This window comes from Amphiura filiformis, chromosome 13, assembly GCF_039555335.1.
Source record: "Amphiura filiformis chromosome 13, Afil_fr2py, whole genome shotgun sequence".
NCBI classification, from domain to species: Eukaryota; Metazoa; Echinodermata; class Ophiuroidea; order Amphilepidida; family Amphiuridae; genus Amphiura; species Amphiura filiformis.
In genome coordinates this window covers 60,880,098-60,905,376 of record NC_092640.1, presented here as the reverse complement: position 1 = coordinate 60,905,376, position 25,279 = coordinate 60,880,098, and the positions used below count along the sequence as shown (strand labels likewise).

The 25,279-nt window shown below is 37.2% G+C and overlaps 2 protein-coding genes across 2 annotated transcripts; both read right to left on the bottom strand.

Annotated features, from left to right (window-relative positions):
- Nucleotides 1-307: 307 nt before the first annotated feature.
- LOC140167353 (tripartite motif-containing protein 2-like) lies at nt 308-3,088 on the bottom strand. Its single transcript, XM_072190666.1, has one exon. It carries the CDS (start codon nt 3,010-3,012, stop codon nt 1,102-1,104), a length of 1,911 nt encoding a protein of 636 aa, XP_072046767.1. The 5' UTR covers nt 3,013-3,088; the 3' UTR covers nt 308-1,101.
- Nucleotides 3,089-23,041: 19,953 nt separating this feature from the next.
- Nucleotides 23,042-24,994, bottom strand: LOC140168747 (E3 ubiquitin-protein ligase TRIM45-like). The gene has a single exon (XM_072192156.1). The coding sequence runs from the start codon at nt 24,992-24,994 to the stop codon at nt 23,042-23,044; it is 1,953 nt and encodes a 650-aa protein (XP_072048257.1).
- Nucleotides 24,995-25,279: the final 285 nt, after the last annotated feature.

Genomic DNA, 25,279 nt, shown 5'->3' with positions numbered 1-25,279 from the left:
GATACATGGCTCCTGATGGGACCAGGCTCAAACTAAACACTCAAGCCAAGAAAAAATTCATATCACCAATCAACTAGCATGGATTTGTTTTGTTTTCGCTTGTTGATTATTTGGAGTGTTTTAAAAGGATCGTCTTCACAAGGTAAGATACAAACTGTACACAGTTTCTATGATTTCACTTTTAGCTTTACAAATCCATTTTATCTGATAGTAAATTGTCCAAAATTGTCTAAAACCGTTAAAAAACATACGTCACGGTGAATGCGCAGTTACGATCTGCGCATCGGCGTGACGTATGTAGGGTTTAAAACGCAAGGGCTTATGGGATTTACCGAAAAGGTGAATTCAAAGTGAGTTCTTTAATAAAAATAACATGAAAGTAAATGTGATTAGAAGCATTAAAGGTGGGTGACCCGATAGACAGCGTCATCTCCTCCTCCACTGTACCAATCAAAATAAACCATTACATAGTTTATAGAGGTTGTGCATATGACGTATCATACCGTAAATATGGCGGACTTCTCAAATGCATTCATTCAACAAAAGCATGATTGCAATCTACCGCGACAGTTCGTCTCACACACATAACAAATGCACTACGATCAAATAGGTTGATGACAACATTTGATTGAATGGACTGCACTGCGCCATGATTACGGTGAAGAACACCGGTTCAAATCCTTTGTTTGGAGCCAATCGATAAAAACATGCAGGGCCTCTCTATATAGTGAGTTTTAACGTAAACACAATGAGCTATTCCAGTTAAAATCCATACACCGCGTTGGGAAGACATGACCTTAATCTCCCACACGGGGGAGGGAGGGGGTGTAAATTTCAAATCGAGTCACCAATTTAGGTCCTTCAGTTCTTGTATTTCATAGGGGGTATGGATTTCATCTGGAATAGCCCATTGGGTTTATTTAATCGTTATTTCTTATTTAATAAATGTGTCGCCGGTCCTCAATTTGAAATTGTATCATTTTCACCCACCAATATTGCTACGCTAATGCAATGGATAACTCTTATCGTTGCAAGGACGAAGTTAAAGCCACTAGCCGAGGGTCAAAGATGGTGAAGCCTTTGAAGCACGACGTTTGCTAATCACGGATGAAAAACTTTGATGGAATTGTCGTCGCAGACAAGAAGCTGTTCGTCGCCTTTGACTGCTATTCCCCAGGGAGACGTGACTTCCTTAATGATTCCAATATAATCACCATTGGGAGAGTAGTGGTAGACTGCTGGGGGTCCTTGGTAGCTGGAGACGAAGACTTCATCTTGGACAACGCATAATCCTGTAGGGTAGAACTTACCTCCTGGTGGGGAGGCAAAGGTGTGGAGTTGAGTACCATTGGTGCCATAAACGTGAATTACACAGCTGCCATAATCGCTGACGATAATGTGATCATCTGCAGTCATAGCAATGAAGTATGGAGATAGATCAACGCTGAATCCAGATACGCGAGCAGTGTCTTGACTATGTATACTAATGTACTTGTGCGGACTTGTGCTTCCGATATACACGTGACCCTTGGTGTCAATGGCTAAACCGTACAAACAGGAATTATCACTTTGTGACCATGTGCCGTTAGGATTGTGAGCACCGAACCTTTGCTTGAACTCTCCTTGCGCGTTGAAAACTTTTACATATGGATTAGTGTCCGTAATGAAATAGTCACCATTTTGCGCAGTTACCAGACCAAATGGGTACGAAGTTCTTGCATCGCGGCCACCTGCACCGCTAGTTTGGATTTGGTGCTTGTTTGTACCATTTTCATCAAAAACTCGAACGTAATTGCCACTGGTGTATGTAGTCACCGCAATTTCATTATTTGTGCCGAGAACGATGTATCTTCCAGAACTGAACTGTCCCGATGCAATAGTCTTTCCTAGAGCCCATTGCCCGTAGGTTTTCAGTGAACCAAGAGAACTCATCCCGTTGTCAAGATTCTTGCTAGGTATGAATTCAACTTTACTCATAGACTTTCTGACAGGTTTTGGACTCAACTTGGACATTTGTTGCATGGTATTGGAGAGCGATGAATACATTGTGACTACATCATGCTCGGAACCGTTTTGCGTAATCTGTTGTGCCATCTCCAATGAAGTAGAAAGACGGGCTTTCTGAAATTGTAAACCATCTCGTTGTGCTTCGATTTCCTTGCTTCTCTTTACCACCAATTGTTGTATATTCTGTATGAATTCCGATTCTGCTTTCTTAGCTGTTTTCTTGTAGAGACTGATGGCTTTCTCCTCGTTGACTTTCAATTCTTTCAACGTTTCCTCCACCTCGGCTGTGGCAATATCGATAGCTCTGGGAATGCGTTCAACTTGCTTTATTAGATCTAGGATTGTGTTATTTCTCTCTTCAGCCGCATTTATCAGCTCTATCTGTTTATGATCGGGACGCGGGTGGCCTACGACGGTACAATCTCGGCACATTAGTTCGTCGCATGTCTCGCAGTAGAACCGCAAAACTTCACCCTTGTGCTTGGGACACATCTCTTGTTCTGGCAGATTGTGCATAATAAACTTTTCCGTGCGCAGCTCTTCCAGTGTAAGCACATGGTGATGTATCAGAACGCGCACAGATTTGTGGACATGCACACATTTCTTACACAAGAAATCGTTGCACTCTACACAACGACCAACAGCCTGATTGTCGGAACTTACGCACGAGGTACATGGAATCTTAGCATCCTTCTCCCAAAGTTTTCTCATAATCTCATTGCGTTCTTTCAATTTGCTGACAAAAAAGTTAGTCATGAGTTCCTTCACTCCACCTTTTGGTAACGGAAAGTCTTCGCGACAGGTGGGGCACGATACCGCGTTCTTGTACTTATCCGAGTGTTTCTTTGCTGAGCTTTGAGCCCAACTTGCGAGACATTTCAAGCAAAAGGTATGAAGACACGGTAGTGCCTTAGGTTTGTCAATAGCGTCATGACAAATGCCGCATTGAACAAGATCGGCGTTACTAACAGTTCCTTCGAGGTTTAATAGCTTTGAATCAGCCATTTTGTTCTTCAATGTCCTCGGTCTATGTCTCTGGTATACATGTACACGAAACAACAACTGTAACAGCTCGAGTATCAGTACTGATGAGATATGGATCCAGGATAAATCTAGATCATCTTTTAATGCCGCGTATACTCCCGATATGCATCGTATCACCACATTTGAATCGGTCGACGGACCAAGTACATGAAGAATTATATTATGCAGTGACGCAACTAAATTGGATTGGAATTATTGTAGATTCGGAATTAATGTGTCCCGGGATAGCCACTTTGATCTTGCAACAGTCACCTTATAAACTCCGTGCACAGCAATCATGAATAATTGAATATCATATCCGGTAACTGAGTGAATACAGGGAAGTGACAATGAGTAGGTTCCTGTTAATGTCATGTTTATTATAGCTTATATAATACGAATTAGTTGGCTTATTATTTCCAATCATTAAAATAATGCCAAGTAATTTCGTACATTTCGTATAAAATGGCAATTGGCAACCAATCATTGTCCTGTTTGGGTCATTGAGCCTTTACCGGGGAGGGGAGTTTTATTGCTGATATCAACAGAGAAATAACCGATCTTCTTGTAAGACTGAGTAGCAAACGGACATTTCGGATGAAAGAATCACGTGAATTAGACGATCTTTTGCTTGTTTTCGTTGCTGTTTTGTTTGCGTGGTATACTTCGCTTGGGCAGCTTTCGCGAAGTAAACCACGCGGACGCATCGTTGTTAATCGGTGATGGACAACGGTGAAACATGATGGAATCCTTATCCCTAAATCAATATCATCATCGTCCTCAACGTATCTTCATCTTCATGTTAAGGGGTGACGCTCTTTTCGATGGACTGAAATTTTGGCATGAAATAATGCCGCGCAAAAAACTAAATATCATGCTCATAGTCAGGAAAATAATAATGCTTTGGCAGCTTTGATCCACGCAATTCATAATTTTTTTTATGCTTTAAATACTTGGAATTATCCCATTTTATTCTTGATTCGTTTGTACAGAATCATTTTCATTTGAATGCAATAAAGATTGATTGATTAATCATTAAGGTTTTTGACCTAAAAATGCACTCGCAATTTTTTGAAACGCGAGACCATAATTCTTCTTAAGACCATAAGCTACCATATTATTCATATAGATAGTCTACGTATGGATAATGGATTTGACGTAGTTTTAAGTGCCCTTCGAATACGCAAATTATGAGGTATTCTTCGTGTATAATGTAATTCGGCCTCCGGGCCGCGATTTTGTGCCAATAAAAATCATATCATAAACATAATGAGTAAAACTATTCCTAGTACTATTCCGTATCTTTTGAGCTGCAAGAGGTAGATTTTATAATTCGTAGGGTTTGATTGAGAGAGTACTTCATTATAATAAAAACAAATAGGAAGCACAGTTATAACAAAGCTTTTTTGACATGTCTGAAGAATTTCATGTATACATTGCGTAGGCCTACAGTAAGAGTCGCAAAGAGTAGGGTTTCACTGAGAGAATAATTCATTATAACAAACAGGTCGCATTATTTAAACAAAGCTTGTTTTAGGTGTCTGAAGATGTTCATGTATACACTGCGTACAGTAAATTTCGTAAAAAAATAGAGTTTGATTGAGAGAGTAATTCATTATAAAACAGGTCGCAATGTATAAACAAAGCTTGTCTGACATGTCTGAAGAGTTGCATGTACACACTGTGTACACACTGTGTACAGTATGTTTCGTAAAGAGTAGGGTTCATAGTAATTCATTATAAAACAGGTCGCAATGTTAAAACAAAGCTTGTCTGACATGTCTGAAGATTTTCATGCATACACTACGTACAGTAAGTACGTAAAGAGTAGGGTTTGATTCAGACGTATCAAAACTCGAGTATATAAGCGATAAATGATAAATAAAAAAAATTAATTTCATATTTCTACAATTTCTATAATTGGGAATGTAATTTCTTTATTCATGTGGACTAATTTCATATTGCTACAATGGCTAATTTAATTATGTGTATTAAACGATAAATTAGATTTTCATGTCAACCAATGCAAACAATATTGTGCGTTATGCGTCTGAGAACATTAATTACATGTATGTTGTCGTGTCAAAGACAAGCCATATATTCCGCGAGTGTGAGTAATACAATATAATTTGAAATTGAAAGCGTGCTTCAGTTGCACAAACGTTATGACGAAAATGTGAAAGAAAGCAGTTTATAATTCAAAGGCCGCCCACACCTCTCACATTTTCTACTTTTCATCAACAAAGCCCTATAAATTTTGATCAATACCAGCGAGGTTCAATCACATAGTAAAGATGGTAAACACAATTGTCCGGCTGTGGCAAATGTTAACTCCGACCCTCAGAAATGGATTGTGATTGTTGTCAACGCATTGAAATATATTTAGTTATCACCAAACAGGTGTCTTAAAAGCAGAGCTAAAGGCGTTAACCCTTTTTGGGTGGGTGCGGCGTGCCGCACCCACCCTGTATTCTCTGACTATTGACCTACTTTTTCACATGCCGCAGTGTTGAGAAAATATTCGTGCCGGTTATATCCCAAACACCCACAGAGGTGATAGTTTACGGCGAGTTTTGTAATTATTACTTGATTTTGATATGTAAGTAATACGATAAAGTCGTCATAGGCAGTAATGTGTTTGTATTAAAAGAAATAACAAAAATAATTATTTAAGTAATAGAAATACTATTTGGAAATTGCAGCAAGATTTGCAGATGTTTTTATTTGAACAGTACCAGTTCACCAGTTTTGCTAGTTTTCCTAATCTTTGGGCTAAATTAATAGCATCGTGAAGGTCATATATATCATTTTATACTGACAGCTTTGGCATGTACTTAAAATACAGCTTGTATGTGCATTGTGTTCAGTGTGTACATAGGCTATTTACTTTTCAAATCTTGTGACAAATAGTGCTTGTATAAGGTATTATAGACAAATTATTAGAATACATATGCACCAGTAGAAATGGCCCAGGTTGAATAAAATAAATAAACATATGAATGAATATTTTATTCCCTGGATTATTTTTGTTGGGACAAAATAATGATATAGTTTGACGCTTTGAAATACAGTTATGTTAATCATAATAAAGTTAAAAAATAATATCGAAATATTGTAAAATCAAACTTTTCCCCTCGTAAGTTGTATCAAAACAACATATTGAGGAAATTGATATGACAGATTTTTAAACTTTGATATGGAAAGATACCCCAGCCCTGTTGTCTCACCAGAGAAGATGAGCAGAAGTCTTTCTATCTGATGATAAAAAAACCTCTAGGTATGATTACGAAAATGTTTTAAATAACTATTATCTACAAAAGTTTTATAACCATGTTTTATATAAAATGTTAACATAAAACGTCTTGTGTTATGATGTGAAGGGTTAATATAAAAACAGGGAAAATCTGTTCCAACTGACCAGCAGAGAACAAAGAATAAGCAATAGATCAGATTAAAATCAGGGAAAATATGACACAACCTCCAATGGGGGAATAACAAACGTATAAAGTTAAAAACTCTATTAACTTTGTTTATACACCTATCCGACTTCGCCATTACTGCGGTGTCCCCGATGTTAAACTGCGGTGTCCCGAGGTCGGGGGTTCCATCCATTATTTATTGTGTGCTATACAGAATTGTACCCGGGAATTGTACACAACAGTGATATTCAATACACAATCATGAGTATTGAATTACGAATTAAATCTCCCGCTCTGGTACATCTGTGTTGCCGTCAATAGAGGGCCAAATACAGTAAACGCTTCTCGGATTGGTGTATACGTTTTGTGTTATTCCCCTATTGGAAATCGATGTTGTGTCATATTTTCCCTGTTTTTAATTGTGAACTTGACTTACTCATTCTTTCATTTCTCTTGACAATTTTTCATTTGCCCACCCTATTCCTTTTAAAGGAATTTTTATTAGTCACTTGCCCGACTGGTCAAATTGGACAAGTTGCTAGGATAATAACAACGTAAGGCAGATGAGCTTTACATGATATGAAAAACATCATTAAGAGTAAGATGTAGCCTACAGAATAATTAGATAAAATTTTCAAGAAAATATTGCAGTAACTCCTACGTTGCATATTTTTTACGATCTCGGCTGCTTCAGACTAAAGTGAATGGGTACTACGCATCTCTTTGCAGCCTGAATTCGTTTCTATGGAGCTATAACTGTTCATCTGTCTTCCGAGTACCGCGCAACCCGATTGAAAAGTGTAAGTGCAAATATCACTGGATAATGGTTATACTTTTTCCTCATTCGGAAGGGGCGCCGCGTCGCAAGACTGCGGCGAATTTAGTTTGAGAGGAAAAAGAAAAAGTCAGGCTGCGAGACAGTCTAATGAAAACCAAAAAGAAATGCCAAGTAACATTTCGTGCGCAGTATCAAAATTAAATTACCAAATCAATAGCGAATAAGAGTAAAGAAAGAGGTATAGCTTGGTTACAAAGTGTTATAGGAAATGAGTTGCTTAAGGGCTGGGGTATGAACGTTTGGACAGTATTTATTTTGGGACATTAGAGCACATCAGACATATCGAATTGCATTCTGAATACGAAGAATGTCATTCTGATATCAAATAATTTTGATTTTTGAAATTCGCAATTTAATACACATTTTATGGCAAATCATTAAAAATTGATATTTTTGATATTTAACAGTACTTGAAGTAAACTTTATAAATCTGATGATTTATACTTAAAGTGTATGTAGGTGGGATGAAAAGCCGACGATCAATTGAAAATTTTGACCTTTCGTATTGAAGATATGGATTTTTTTCCCAAAACACCAAAAAAAAATTAGGTCTTTTTGGGAAAAAATCCATATCTTCAATATGAAAGGTCAAAATTTTCAATTGACCGTCGGCTTTTCCTTCCTGCTACATACACTTTAAGAATATATCATTAGATTTATATAATTTACTTCGAGGACTGTTATATATCAAAAATTTGAAAAATATCAAATTTTTATAATTTGTCATAAAATTTGTATTATATTGTAATTTTCAAAAAATGAAAATTATTTGATATCAGAAAGACATGCTTCGTATTCAGAATGCAATTCGATAGGTCTGAGGTGTTCTCATGTCCCACAAAAAATACTGTCGAAACACAATAAACGCTCATTTTAGATCCCTTAATACATTTGAAAACATTTAAAAATATTGTTGCAGTGTGTTTACATACAAAACGTTTTAAAACGTTTTCATGACCTTGATATAACCCGACATTTTAATGTTATTAAAACGTTTTTACCTAAACCAAAAGCCAAAATATAACTTATTTAAAACGTTTTTAAAACGTTTTGTGCATACTGCAGTTACTGTCCGTTTTCCTATACACAATACACAGTGCTCTCACCATTGACGCGTGACCCCTACAAATGATGTACGTTGCAAGAATGGGCACTTGCCTAGTTAACATCACTGTGTGAAAAATAACCAGCCAATATGTTAGCTATTCTCCAAACTTCTAGCAAATATATTTCTCTAACATGACCTAAAATTACAGCTAGGTTAGATGTTCAGAAATAGTCGCACTTTTGTAAAATATGAGTGAGGGCAAGGCATAGCTAGCCAACTCCCCGTGTTAATTGAATGGAGATTTGACCGAAAATATTGGTATCGGACCGCTCACTTCTGAAGGATGCCACAAAAAAACGGTACAAGCTACATCTTAACTATTCTCTGGCAATCATCATGATGAGTTTCTTATATAGTATGCCGAAATTGGGTACTGTAGGTGATTGACAAAGGGTCGCACTTTTCTGATAAATAAGTGACAGTGAACATGAAATATCAGCGCCCATAAACCCAAGTTAGTAGCTAGTTAGTGGAGGCCGTCACGGGACTGATTATTGATTATTGAAGTGCCTTATTAATAGAACGCACGATTTAGGGCAAGAAAAACAAACCGGGACACTTTTGGAGACATCATCATCATCATCGACATCATCATCATCATCACTTTCTACATTTTTTCTAAACAACATAGGGCCTACCGTTTTAATAAGATTTTTTCTTGAAATGCATGTAACTATAATTATTGTTTAGAGCGTGATGAAATAAAACATCACGATTTTCATCACAAAACAAATATAATGCATAAGAAATCGTTTGTTTTAGAGCGTGATGATGAAATAAAACATCACGATTTTCATCCCGAAACAAAGTAATACATAAGAAATCAATTTTTCGTGAGTGATGAAATAAAACATCAAAATTGTCATCACGAAACAAAGTAATGCATGAGAAATCGTTTGTTTTAAAGCGTGATGAAATAAAACATCACGATTTTCATCACAAAACAAAGTAATAGGCCTACAAAAGAAATACATTTTCGAGAGTGATTAAATAAAACATCACGATTTTCATCACGGAACAAAGTAATACATAAGACATCGTTTGTTTGATTGCAATCAACCGCGACAGTTCGTCTCACACACATAACAATGCACTGCGATCAAATAGGTTGATGACAACATTTGATTGAATGGACTGCACTGCGCCATGATTACGTGCACCGGTTCAAATCCTTTGTTTGGAGCCAATCAATAATTTCACGTACAGCCTCTATGCAAATTAGAGTTTACACACGCTGCAGCTGGGGTAATCGACCGAAGCTGGTTGCCGTTACATGTAGTGATCGAATGCATGAGCTTATTTGCTTTACTGAATCGATTTACTGGATTAATTTCCTGTTAACTGGGTTTAATGCCACAAAGGTCGAATCGCCTTTGCCATGGACCATGACTGCATCATGGTTTGCTGGGCACATTCGCAGTAGGCCTATATGTTGTTATCATGGTTATAGGCCTGTTCAATAAATTCAAATGGGTTTCTTAATATCACGAATATCCATTTTAAAAGCCAGTAGGGGCACTTGAGGTAGTGAAGGAAGGTCGAGGGATGAAAAGAGGAGTAGAGGATGGGTGATCGAGATTGTAGGGAGGGGAGGAAGACAAAAAGAAAAAGAAAGGAAGAGGGGGAGAAGGGGAGAGAGAGGGAGAAGGAGAGCGATGGAGTGACAGGTCCCTAAAGTGCATAGGCGTATAGATGGGGGGGGGGGGGGAAATCCCCCCAATATTTTGCGAGGGGTGTGGTCCATACAATCAACCCCCATGTTGACGCCTGCGTATGGGTTTCTGTCGAAATCAACCTCATATTTGGCCATGTTAGCCACAAAAATGCCAATTTATTCCATATATCGCGCGCATTTGTACCATAAGGTACAGATACTGGACCGGGTAGGCCTACAAAACAAATCCCACCCCCCATGTCAAAAAAATCTACGCCACTGCTAAAGTGTAGGCATAAGAAAGAATAAGTGCAGAGAAAGGAAAAGAAAGGGATGAATAAAGAAAATAATAATTATTATTATAGAAACTAAGCATATAACAGCACTAAGCAGCCATTCAATGATGCCAAAACCTTTATGTGTTATGTAATTAAAACACCCAGTCAGATGTATTTCACACCTGTCAAACACAAGTCACCCAATTTCAATAACTGGACGTTGAATGTACACTCTCATGAATATTGATTGGCAACATTTTCCAATATGTCAGCACTCAAATCGGACACAATAGAACAATAGACCCTTCAGTGCGTTGCTCGCAACCTTCGGACATCACAATCACAGCCTGATTACGCCCCTTACGCAACAATGAAAACCCCGGTAGTACCAAAGGCATCGCAAAAAAGTGCTCGGTTTGCCCTTTCATCATTGAGTCAACGAAATTCACCATTATGCAGTCATGTCTACAGAATTCACCTGATTTACCTGTGCTATATTGCAATGGGCTGTGGTGAAATAGGTATCATGATTTCAGTTGGATGCACCATTACAAAGCAAACGCACAGTAACAATACTGTGCGTGGCCTTTGTTTCCCAAATGAGAACAATAGTCTGCATATTGTTAACCAGGCTTGTTGATGGTACAACTCATGTCAAACTTGTCAGAGTAATTGTGATTGTATCACACAAGTAAATGAGAAACATGTGGTTTTAGACTTATCACTGTTTGGAAATAAGTTTTTCATTTTTAGCTCCCTATCAGGCAGTCAGAACTCCATATTTGGGAGGGGTCGACAACAATCTTCCCAAAATCGAATTTAAAAAATATTTAGATGACCATAGAGGGAAAGAATTGAAGTTTATTTACAGCTTCTATGGCAAAAATTGATTAAACCGATCACCCGACGGTTTACAGACGGTGCCCCTCCGAATTTGGAGCTATCACAAGTCAGCTGTTGAGCACAATTTGCCATTGAAATTACACGTCCGACTGCTATGACATTTTGGAATTCTCTCTTTGGAAAAATAACTTGTGTAATCGATCCCCGGGTTCAATCACCTTTTTCCGCACTAAGCATACCAACATCCACCTATTAACATCATCATCTTGTCTTATCGTGTATTCTCTGCACGTTTAGGGGTGAGTTTAGTTGTATTCAAATGTTTGTATCCCAGCTTATTTGGGTTCTTGTCAGTAATTTGCGAGACATCATTATGTATTCTTGTATTATAGGCGTATTTAGCTAATATGTGACCGTACACCACGAATGAGCCGTAAATGTCCTCAATTGTATTCTGAGTTACAGTGTAAAATGGGCATGAAGGTCGTATTCATAGGTACCTCAATTTGGTGCTACGTGTACCTCATTTAATAAGATACACGTAGCACCAAATTGAAATACCTATGAATATGACCTTCATGCCCATTTTACACTGTAACTCAGAATACAATTGAGGACATTTACGGCTCATTCGTGGTGTATGGTCACATATATTGGCATTTTGCTTGTAACGTATTATGTAGCATTTCATTAGTTCTTTTTTTATGTTTCAACCTTGATGCCGAAAAGCTTTGAAGAATAAATAACATAACTTTGTGATATAGAACTGTGCGTTTCTCTCCTCATTCCAACTTCTCTCTATAAAAAGAACAGTGCATGCACTGCGTACGCTAAGTTTCGTAAATAGTTGGGTTTGATTGAGACAGTAATTCAGTATAAAACAGGTCGCAATGTTTAATTAAATAAAGCTTGTCTAATATTGTCTGAAGATTTGGAATATTGGAAAAAAAGAGGTGACTTTCATATTTCTATATATATACTGGGAATGTAATTTGTTTATTCATGTGGACTAATTTCATATTTCTGTAATGGGGAATTTAATTCATGTGTATTAAGGGGTGGGGTATGAACGTTTGGACAGTATTTATTGTGGGATATTAGAGCACATCAGATATATCGAATTGCATTCTGAATACGAAGAATGTCCTTCTGATATCAAATAATTTTGATTTTTGGAATTCGCAATGTAATACACATTTTATGGCAAATGATTAAAAATTGATATTTTGATATTTAACAGTACTCGAAGTAAACTTTAAGCCGACGATCAATTGAAAATTTTGACCTTTCGTATGGAAGATATGGATTTTTTTACACAAAACACCAAAAAAAATTAGGTCTTTTTGGGAAAAAAATCCATAATCTTCAATATGAAAGGTCAAAATTTTCAATTGATCATCGGCTTTTCCTCCCAGCTACATACACTTTAAGAATAAGTCATTAGATTTATAAAATTTACTTCGAGGACTGTTATAATATCAAAAATGTGAAAATATCAATTTTTATAATTTGTCATAAAATTTGTATTATATCGTGAATTTCAAAAATGAAAATTATTTGATATCAGAAAGACATTCTTCGTATTCAGAATGCAATTCGATGTGTCTGATGTGCTCTCATGTCCCACAAAAAATACTGTCGAAACGCTCAAAACGCTCATTCAAGATCCCTTAAACGATAAATTAGATTTTCATATCAACCAATGCAAACAATAGCATTGTGCGTTATGTGTCTGAGAACATTAATAACATGCATGTTGTCGTGTCGAAGACAAGTCATATATTCCGCGAATGTGAGCAATATAATATAATTTGAAATTGAAAGCGTGCTTCAATTACACGAAATGTCTGACGAAAATGAGAAAGAACGCTGTTTATAATTATTCAAAGGCCGCACACACCTCTGATATTTTCTATTCTTCATCAACAAAGTCCTATAAAATTTGATCAATACCAGCGAGGTTCAATCGCATAGTAAAGATGGTAAACACAATTGTCCGGCTGTGGCAAATGTAAACTCCGACCAGTAGAAATGGATTGTGATTGTTGATAACGCATTGAAATATATTTAGTTATCACCAAACAGGTGTCTTAAAAGCAGAGCTAAAGGCGTTAACCCTTTTTAGTCACTTGCCCGACTGGTCAAATTGGACAAGTTGCTAGGATAATAACAACGTAAGGCAGATGAGCTTTACATGATATGAAAAATATCATTAAGAGTAAGATGTAGCCTACAGAATAATTAGATAAAATTGTCAAGAAAATATTGCAGTAACTCCTACATTGCATATTTTTTACGATCTCGGCTGCTTCAGACTGAAGTGAATGGGTACTACGCATCTCTTTGCAGCCTGAATTTGGTTCTTTTAATCTAAATTCGCAACAGTCTAGCGACACGGCGTTCCCTCCGAATGAGGAAAAAGAATATAATGATGATGGAGCTATAACTGTTCATCTGTCTTCCGAGTACCGCGCAACCCGATTGAAAAGTGTAAGTGCAAATATCACTGGATAATGGTTATACTTTTTCCTCATTCGGAAGGGGCGCCGCGTCGCAAGACTGCGGCGAATTTAGTTTGAGAGGAAAAAAGAAAAAAGTCAGGCTGCGAGACAGTCTAATGAAAACCAAAAAGAAATGCCAAGTTACATTACGTGCGCAGTATCAAAATTAAATTACCAAATCAATAGCGAATAAGAGTAAAGAAAGAGGTATAGCTTGGTTACAAAGTGTTATAGGAAATGAGTTGCTTAATACATTTGAAAACATTTAAAAATATTGTTGCAGTGTGTTTTCATACAAAACGTTTTAAAACGTTTTCATGACCTTGATATAACCCGACATTTTAATGTTATTAAAACGTTTTTACCTAAACCAAAAGCCAAAATATAACTTATTTAAAACGTTTTTAAAACGTTTTTGTGTTTGCTGGGCCCAGCAAACACAAAACGTTTTCGACATCATTCGCAAAAGGTTATAAAAGGTTGTCGGAAAACGTTTAAATGCCGGGTTATATAAAGGGTACATTAATGGTATAAAACGTATTCATAACATTAAATAACATTTGTTGGTAATCTACTGCACAGCAAACACAAATGTTTTACAGAAAACATTTAACTGTCGGGTTATATAAAGGGTATAAAACGTTTTAATCACATTCCAAAAACATTTTTGAAAACTTGGTACAAATCATTCTAAACAGAATGTTATTTTGGGGTTGAAAAAATATTTTGCAAAAAATGTTTGCCCAAAATATTTACAATAAGGTTTTTAAAATGTTTTCACGACCTTTATATAACCCGACATTTAAATGTTATTAAAACGTTTTGTAAAAAACATTTTAAAAACATATCTGTGTTTGTTGGGTGCAAATATTTTAACATAATGTTATTTAAGTGTTGACAAAATTTTTGGATAAAAATGTTTGCAAAAATAGTTTACAATGACATTTCGAAAACATTTTAAAAATATTGTTGTACTGTGTTTTCATACAAAACGTTTTAAAACGATTTGATGACCTTTATATAACCCGACATTTTAATGTTATTAAAACGTTTTTACCTAAACCAAAACCCAAAATATAACTTATTTAAAACGTTTTAAAAACGTTTTTGTGTTTGCTGGGCACATTCGCAGTAGGCCTATATGTTGTTATCATGGTTATAGGCCTGTTCAATAAATTCAAATTCGAATATCCATTTTAAAAGCCAGTAGGGGCACTTGAGGTAGTGAAGGAAGGTCGAGGGATGAAAAGAGGAGTAGAGGATGGGTGATCGAGATTGTAGGGAGGGGAGGAAGACAAAAAGAAAAAGAAAGGAAGGGGGGGAGTTGAGGTGAGATAGGGAGATGGAGAGCGATGGAGTGACAGGTCCCTAAAGTGCATAGGCGTATAGATCCGGGGGGTAAATCCCCCAATATTTTGCGAGGGGTGTGGTCCATACAATCAACCCCCATGTTGACGCCTGCGTATGGGTTTCTGTCGAAATCAACCTCATATTTGGCCATGTTAGCCACAAAAATGCCAATTTATTCCATATATCGCGCGCATTTGTACCATAAGGTACAGGTACTGGACCGGGTAGGCCTACAAAACAAATCCCACCCCCATGTCAAAAAAATCTACGCCACTGCTAAAGTGTAGGCATAAGAAAGAATAAGTGCAGAGAAAGGAAAAGAAAGGGATGAATAAAGAAAATAATAATTATTATTATAGAAACTAAGCATATAACAGCACTAGGCAGCCATTCAATGATGCCAAAACCTTTATGTGTTATGTAATTAAAACACCCAGTCAGATGTATTTCACACCTGTCAAACACAAGTCACCCAATTTCAATAACTGGACGTTGAATGTACACTCTCATGAATATTGATTGGCAACATTTTCCAATATGTCAGCACTCAAATCGGACACAATAGAACAATAGACCCTTCAGTGCGTTGCTCGCAACCTTCGGACATCACAATCACAGCCTGATTACGCCCCTTAAGCAACAATGAAAACCCCGGTAGTACCAAAGGCATCGCAAAAAAGTGCTCGGTTTGCCCTTTCATCATTGAGTCAACGAAATTCACCATTATGCAGTCATGTCTACAGAATTCACCTGATTTACCTGTGCTATATTGCAATGGGCTGTGGTGAAATAGGTATCATGATTTCAGTTGGATGCACCATTACAAAGCAAACGCACAGTAACAATACTGTGCGTGGCCTATGTTTCCCAAATGAGAACATTAGTCTGCATATTGTTAACCAGGCTTGTTGATGGTACAACTCATGTCAAACTTGTCAGAGTAATTGTGATTGTATCACACAAGTAAATGAGAAACATGTGGTTTTAGACTTATCACTGTTTGGAAATAAGTTTTTCATTTTTAGCTCCCTATCGGGCAGCCAGAACTCCATATTTGGGAGGGGTCGACAACAATCTTCCCAAAATCGAATTTTAAAAATATTTAGATGACCATAGAGGGAAAGAATTGAAGTTTATTTACAGCTTCTATGGCGAAAATTGATCAAACCGATCACCCGACGGTTTACAGACGGTTATGGCAAGCTAAGCGGCTCATTACGTGGAGATGGCTACGCGCAGCTTATTTAAAGCTACGTGCAGCTGTTTGACCAATCAAAATAGTCAATTTAATCACGTGGTTAGGTCGTTAGCTGCGCGTGGTATAGTGCTAGGTATTATTATTAAACTATTATTTTGTATAAGTTATTTTAAGGTGTTTCATGTTTGTATTTATGTATATAGTGTTTCTAGTTTTTTGTTTGTTTTTTGATTATACCTTTTGTGAGGTGAATGTCAATAAAGAATCTGAATCTGAATCTGGTATCCTCTTTCACAATTATTATATCGTGTAATTAATTTACGGAATTAGCATAGATAACGAGCGGGTAAGGAGGCCAAATCACAGCACGTGTCAAGAGAACATGTTGCTAATGCCTGGCTAAAATGACACAAAGCATATTTATTTAGTGTTTCCAAGTTTACACCGTGTTTAATAGCAATACTCGGGCTGTATTAGCCGTGCAGGGGATATGAAGGTCAAACAACAACTACTTCTGATGTAAAGCGCTGTGTAAAGATATTGCAGGGAAAGCGATATCATTATCACATGCCACTGTGTAAATATGGAGAGAGTAATGGGTCATCATTTTCTTCGGAACGGGGGGTAGGGGGTCCTAAATTTACAAAAAGTCGGCGTCAATAAAATTGCGGCCCTCACTATTTCGGCATCAAAATGTTATGACCCCCGGCTCCCACCACCGATACACCTTACCCCTAACAGGCTAAAATTGTATTGAAATCAGTCTTTTGAATACAATAAACACACTATCTGTAGTGATCTTGTGACTCCCTATATTTTGTCATTATCAATTTATGACCACCTCCCCCTTATTTATCTTTCCAAAAAAGTATGACCCCCTATATTTGGGACCCCCTTCCGAAGAAAATGATTGCCCCTAAATATAGAACAATCATCATTCTGTTCAGATATTACTTTAATAGCACCTATACCACTTTTTTGCTGATATACTACAGATATTTTCATTTACAAAAATTAACAACGTAATATTTGTGAGAGAGGATGTTTACATCAGCTCCACGTGTTTAAAACCGCGAATCTGATTGGTTAATAAGCTGCTCGTAACGAGAAAGAAGCTACGCGTAGCAGTTCCACGCTTTTGGACTCCTTGGCTTGCCATAGACGGTGCCCCTCCGAATTTGGAGCTATCACAAGTCAGCTGTTGAGCACAATAATTGCCATTGAAATTACACGTCCGACTGCTATGAAATTTTGGAATTCTCTCTTTGGAAAAATAACTTGTGTAATCGATCCCCGGGTTCAATCACCTTTTTTCCGCACTAAGCATACCAACATCCACCTATTAACATCATCATCTTGTCTTATCGTGTATTCTCCGCACGTTTAGGGGTGAGTTTAGTTGTATTCAAATGTTTGTATCCCAGCTTATTTGGGTTCTTGTCAGTAATTTGCTGGACATCATTATGTATTCTTGTATTATAGGCGTATTTAGCTAATATATTGGCATTTTGCTTGTAACGTATTATGTAGCATTTCATTAGTTCTTTTTTTATGTTTCAGCCTTGATGCCGAAAAGCTTTGAAAAATAAATAACATAACTTTGTGATATAGAACTGTGCGTTACTCTCCTCATTCCAATTTCTCTCTATAAAAAGAACAGTGCATGCATACACTGCGTACGCTAAGTTTCGTAAATAGTGGGGGGTGTGATTGAGACAGTAATTCAGTATAAAACAGGTCGCAATGTTTAATTAAATAAAGCTTGTCTAATATTGTCTGAAGATTTGGAATAAATGGAAAAAAAGAGGTGACTTTCATATTTCTATATAATACTGGGAATGTAATTTGTTTATTCATGTGGACTAATTTCATATTTCTGTAATGGGGAATTTAATTCATGTGTATTAAGGGGTGGGGTATGAACGTTTGGACAGTATTTATTGTGGGATATTAGAGCACATCAGACATATCGAATTGCATTCTGAATACGAAGAATGTCCTTCTGATATCAAATAATTTTGATTTTTGAAATTCGCAATGTAATACACATTTTATGGCAAATGATTAAAATTGATATTTTGATATTTAACAGTACTCAAAGTAAACTTTAAGCCGACGATCAATTGAAAATTTTGACCTTTCGTATGGAAGATATGGATTTTTTTTCCCAAAACACCAAAAAAAAAATTAGGTCTTTTTGGAAAAAAATCCATATCTTCAATATGAAAGGTCAAAATTTTCAATTGATCGTCGCCTTTTCCTCCCAGCTACATACACTTTAAGAATATGTCATTAGATTTATAAAATTTACTTCGAGGACTGTTATAATATCAAAAATGTGAAAAATATCAATTTTTTATAATTTGTCATAAAATTTGTATTATATCGTGAATTTCAAAAAAAATTCAGAATGCAATTCGATGTGTCTGATGTGCTCTCATGTCCCACAAAAAATACTGTCGAAACGCTCAAAACGCTCATTAGATTTTCATATCAACCAATGCAAACAATAGCATTGTGCGTTATGTGTCTGAGAACATTAATAACATGCATGTTGTCGTGTCGAAGACAAGTCATATATTCCGCGAATGTGAGCAATATAATATAATTTGAAATTGAAAGCGTGCTTCAATTACACGAAATGTCTGACGAAAATGAGAAAGAAAGCTGTTTATAATTATTCAAAGGCCGCACACACCTCTGATATTTTCTATTCTTCATCAACAAAGTCCTATAAATTTTGATCAATACCAGCGAGGTTCAATCGCATAGTAAAGATGGTAAACACAATTGTCCGGCTGTGGCAAATGTAAACTCCGACCCTCAGAAATGGATTATCATTGTTGTCAACGCATTGAAATATATTTAGTTATCACCAAACAGAGCTAAAAGTGTTAACCCTTTTTATCGCATGCCCATTTGCTCAAATTGGATCAATCGCTAGGGTAATAACAACGTAAGACAGGTGGGCCTAACGTGATATGAAAAAACATCATTAAGGGATCTAAAATGAGCGTTTATTGCGTGTCGACAGTATTTTTGTGGGACATGAGAGCACCTCAGACCTATCGAATTGCATTCTGAATACGAAGCATGTCTTTCTGATATCAAATAATTTTCATTTTTGAAAATCACAATAGAATACAAATTTTATGACAAATTATTAAAATTTGATATTTTTCACATTTTTGATATATAACAGTCCTCGAAGTAAATTATATAAATCTAATGATATATTCTTAAAGTGTATGTAGCAGGAGGAAAAGCCGACGGTCAATTGAAAATTTTGACCTTTCATATTGAAGATATGGATTTTTTTCCCAAAAGACCTTTTTTTTTTTGTGGTGTTTTGGGAAAAAAAATCCATATCTTCAATACGAAAGGTCAAAATTTTCAATTGATCGTCGGCTTTTCATCCCACCTACATACACTTTAAGTATAAATCATCAGATTTATAAAGTTTACTTCAAGTACTGTTAAATATCAAAAATATAAATTTTAATGATTTGCCATAAAATGTGTATTAAATTGCGAATTTCAAAAATCAAAATTATTTGATATCAGAATGACATTCTTCGTATTCAGAATGCAATTCGATATGTCTGATGTGCTCTGATGTCCCAAAATAAATACTGTCCAAATGTTCACACCCCAGCCCTTAATAGCAAGAATTTGATAAAAAAACATAGCGAGACCAGCGCTCATCTTCAAGCAGATATTGTAGTAACTCCTACGTTTTATATTTTTTCAAGATCGCGGCTGCTCTCGGACTGAAGTGAATGTGTATTACGGATCTCTTTGATGGAAACCTAGACTGCCTCGCAGCCTGACTTTGTATTTTTTAAATTCGCAACAGTCTTAGGACGCGTCCCCTCCGAATGACTAAAAAGAAATAAAATGATGATGGAGCTGTAACTATTCATTCAGCGACCACTGCCTTCTAAGAACCCCGATACCCGAGTGAAAAGTACAGAAATGAAAAGAGTCACTCGGAAGGCAGCGGTCGCTGGATGAATGGTTATAGCTCCACCATCAATATTTTTTCTTTTTTCTCATTCGTAGTGGACGCCGCGTCGTAATTGCGGCGAATTTGGATTTAGAGGAAAAAGAAAAAAGTCAGGCTGCGAGACAGTCTAATGAAAACCAAAAAGAAATGCCAAGTAACATTACGTGCGCAGTATCAAAATTAAATTACCAAATCAATAGCGAATAAGAGTAAAGAAAGAGGTATAGTTTGGTTACAAAGTCTTATAGGAAATGAGTTGCTGTGACATCGGTCAAGCAATCAAGTTGATTATATGCATGTAGATATTGGACTTGTTGGATTTGATATTTGAGATGTATCCGTTTGCTCACTGAATGCCCGTTCGGACTGTCTTTCTTACAAAGCAATGGACTTTTTAGAAGAACGAACAGGACTTCCTCTTTTGAAAATGTTCGAATACTTCATAATCTTGGATATGTGTTACAACCACTGATACTGGACTTACACCTACCATGCCTACCTACTCTTTGAATTTGTAGTTTTTTTGTATTATTTATTAAATATTATCATTTTAGACTATAGATTTTGCATTGGATTTGCAAACGTACAACGGCTCGAACCATTGCAATAATTGCAGAACTATCGCGATACTTTCCGTCGATTTTCTCAGAGTGTGTTTGTTTAAACGGTCGCTCCGTGCGAAGACAAGCTTGGGCCCTGATGGGCTAAAAAATACTCAAGCCAGGTTAAAAATCCTATAAACCAATCAACTACAATGGACTTGTTTTGTTTTCGCTTGTTGATTATTTGGAGTGTTTTAAAAGGATCGTCATCACAAGGTAAGATACAAACTAAACGCAGTTTCTATGATTTCACTATTGCAAATCCATCTGATAATTAAAGCCATATTGTAATATTTGCTGAGGAAAAGCGCGCAAAACTTTAATGCAAAGAAAGTGCGCGGAGCACATTATAATTCTGATTGTAAGTTTAATGAAGACGCGCGGAGGGCGCACAAATTTTGAATTATATAACTAAAGATTGTGCATATATTTTGATCGTAAGTTAAAAGAATGGAATGTGTGTTCATTAAATATACAAAATGAGGATACCACATTAAAATCAAGACGTTTTTTTTTTTAATACACTTTATATACTATATAGGCACATAAGGTATCTTTAAATTTCACTCAAAAGTGGTTTCTGAAAGGAACTAAAACTAAATTACAAAGTAAAGTAATCAAGAGAATGGATAATATTGTTCTGTGCATATCATTCGACACGATTCGACTTTATTCCCCAAGGTAGAGTTTCAAAAGTCACAAATTTGGATATTTCCTCCTCCGTCATGTTCAAGCCTACTTTTGTAACGGGCTCATTATAGCGTGATAGATTGGCGCGCTTTGTTCATGATCTGCGTGTTTCAAGGGAAAAGTCTATGTAAATTCTGTCAATTTGCGATGCTCTCTTTTTCATTCAAATTAATATAAGTTGGGGAAATAAAGTTACATCGTGCCGAATGAGGCATCATAATACGGAGAACAACATTCTGCATCAACCACTATAGATTTTTAATTGTGCGCAGTACGATATATCAATTTAGATAATTAATTAATCAAATAACCATTTTAATCAAATAATACATTTTATACAATATTTTGTACCCACAAAAAAACCCCAATTTTCCCGATAATTAAGAGTGCAAAGTGGCCCAAGACTACAAAAACTGTACCAAAATGCATTGTGAATTTTAATGCCGATTTGGCTTATTGTGATAACCTCACCGGAAGTGTATGAACTATCCTATGGAGTATTGTTATACACGTGTTTATTTCCGATAACAAAACCGGTGTAGCAATACAACTCAAAGTTTGGAAACACGTTTTAATGGTATGCGCCAACATAAGATAAGAAAATAGAACATGAAAAAACATACACCTTATGGAAGACATGACCTTAATCTCCTACACAGTGGGTGTAGATTTCAAATAGAGCCACGCATTTAAGTAACCCCATTTTAATTCACACTCCCGTTATGATAGATTGAGGTCATGTCTTCCATATAGGGGGCATGGATTTCATCTGGAATTTTATTGAGTTTTCGTTTAATCGTTATTTCTTACTTTAATAAATGTGTAACCGGTCCTTGAAAATGCATAATTTTCACCACCCATGCATAATATATATACTGCGCCAATGCAATATGGTTTGCAAAGATCTTGGAACCCGCAAGTGAAAGCCGCTAGCCGAGAGTCAAAGCTATATCTGGTGAAGCCGATCTCGGAATTTGCAAGTCAAAGCCAATAGGCGACCGGCGACCCGGCTAGCCGAGAGCCAAAACTATGTCTGGTGAAACCGATCTTGAGTCAAAGCCACTAGCCGAAATGTGTGTCTGGTGAAGCCTTGAAGCACGACGTTTCCTAAATCACGAATGGAATACTTTGATGGCATTGTTGTCGCAGACAAGAAGCTATTCTCCTTCGTCTTTAATTGATATTCCACAGGGAGATGTGACTTCCTTAGTCAGGATTGAAATAAAGTCACCCGTGAGAGAGTAACGGTATACTGATGGAACTGCTGAACCTACTGGCGACGAAGACTTCATCTTGGACAATACAAAATCGCGTAGGGAATAAATTAACTCCTGTTTGATCAGCAACACGTGGACGGCTTGTTGACAGTAATTTTACTATGATCGGTGAAATTATAAAAAATTAATGATCATCTGCGGTGGTGGCTATAACGAAGCAGGGTAGTTGGTTAATGTTCTTAATCAAATAAGAAAAATATCGAGTATAATTGTGGTCTCTCGATTATAGCTAATGTAAAGGAATGTCCTATTTTAGGTGAAATACCTTGATGGAATTGTCATCGCAGACAAGAAGCTGTTCTCCGTCGTCTTTGAGTGCTATTCCGTAGGGAGATGTGACTTCCTTAGTAACAATTTCAATACAGTTACCTGTTAGAGAGTAACGGTAGACTGCTGGAGGTCCTGAGTAGCTGGCAACGAAGACTTCATCCTTGACCACACATAATCCTGTAGGGTAGAAGTTATCTCCTGGTGGAGTGGCGAAGGTGGTGAGTTGAGTACCTTTGGTGTCGTACACGTGAACTGCGTAGCTGTTATAATCGCTGACAATAACATGGTCATCTGCGGTGATGGCAATAAAGTATGGTGACAGTTTAACGCGGAAGCCAGATACGGGAACAGTGTCTTGACTATGGATACTAATGTACTTGTACGGATTTACGCTTCCGACATACACGCGATCCTTGATGTCAATGGCTAGACCGTACAACCGGGAATTATCACTTTGTGAAGTGACGCCGTTAGGATTCTGAGCACTGAACCTTTGCTTGAAATTTCCTTGCGCATTGAACACTTTAACGTAGGGATTCATATCCGTAATGAAATAATCGCCATTTTGCGCGATTGCCAGGCCCCATGGGTACGAAGTTTTTAGGTCCCTGCCCCCTACACCATTAGTTTGGATTTGCCGCCTGTTTGTACCATTTTCATCAAAAACTCGAACGTAATAGGTACTGCTGCATGTAGCCACCGCAATTTCATTATTTGCGTCCAGAATGATGGATCTTCCAGAACTGAACTGTCCCGATGCAGTTGTCTTTCCTCGAACCCATTTTTCGTAAGTTTTCAGTGAACCGAGAGAACTCATGCCGTTGTAAAGATTCTTGCTGGGTATGAATTCAACTTTATTCATAGACTTCCTGACAGCTTTTGGATTCAACTTGGACATCTGTTGCATGGTATTGGAAAGTGATGGATACATTGTGGCTATATCATGCTCAGAACCATTCTGTGTAAGCTCTTGTGTCATCTCCAATGATGTACAAAGACGCAATTTCTGAAATTGTAGATTATCTCTGTGTGCTTCTATCTCCTTTCTTCGTTTTGCCTCCAACTCCTTTATTTTCTGTGTGAATTCCATTTCAGCTTGTTTCATTTTCAGTATGATTTCTGATTCTGCTTTCTTAGCTGTCTTCTTGTAGAGACTGATAGCTTTTTTCACGTTGTCTCCCAGTTCTTTAGCGGTTTTCTCATCTTGTGTAGTGGCGGTATCGATAGCTCTGGGAATGAGTTCAACTTGCTTGAATAACTCTTGGAGTTTGTCATTCCTCTCTTGAGCTGCACTCTTCAGGTCTATCTGTTTATGATCGGGACGCGGGTGATCGACGACGGTACAATCTCGGCACATTGGCTCCTCGCATGTCTCGCAGTAAAACCGCAAAACTTCACCCGAGTGCTTAGGGCACATCTCTTGTTCTGGCAGATTGTGCATATTCAACTGTCCCGTGCGCAGCTCTTCCAGTGTAAGCACGTGGTGATGAATCAGTACGCGCAACGACTTGTGGCTATCCACACATTTCTTACACAAGAAATCGTTGCACTCTACACAACGACCAACAGCCTGATTGTCGGAATTAATGCACGAGGTACATGGAATCTTAACATCTTTCTCGTACAGTTTTCTCATAATCTCATTACGCTCTTTTAATTTGCTGACGAAAAAGTTAGTCCGGAGTTCTTTCACTCCACCTTTTGGTAACGGAAAGTCCTCGCGACAAGTGGGGCACGATACTGCGTCCTTATACTTATCCGGGTGTTTCTTTGCCGAGCTTTGAGCCCAACTTGTAAGACATTTCAAGCAAAAGGTATGAAGACATGGTAGTGCCTTAGGTTTGTCAATAGCGGCATGGCAAATGGCGCACTGAATAAGATCGGCGTTATTAACAGTTCCTTCGGGGTTTAATAACCTTGAATCGGCCATTTTGGTTGTCTATGTCCCGAGCCTGTGTCTCCTGTCTCTACTTACATGTACACAAAACAGTAACTCGAGTAGACTATGTGTTGCTTTCGAATCGGTCAAAGTCTATAACTTGACTACCAAATCTCACTAGGTGTGTGGTGTATTTCGATAGCGACTACATGAGATCCGGATTAAATCCAGATTAGTGCGTGATGCCGTGTAATTTTGTTTCCCGATACGCATCGCACAAACGTATCACCACATTTGAATCGGTCGACGTTCCCAGTCCGAGGGGGGGGGTACTTC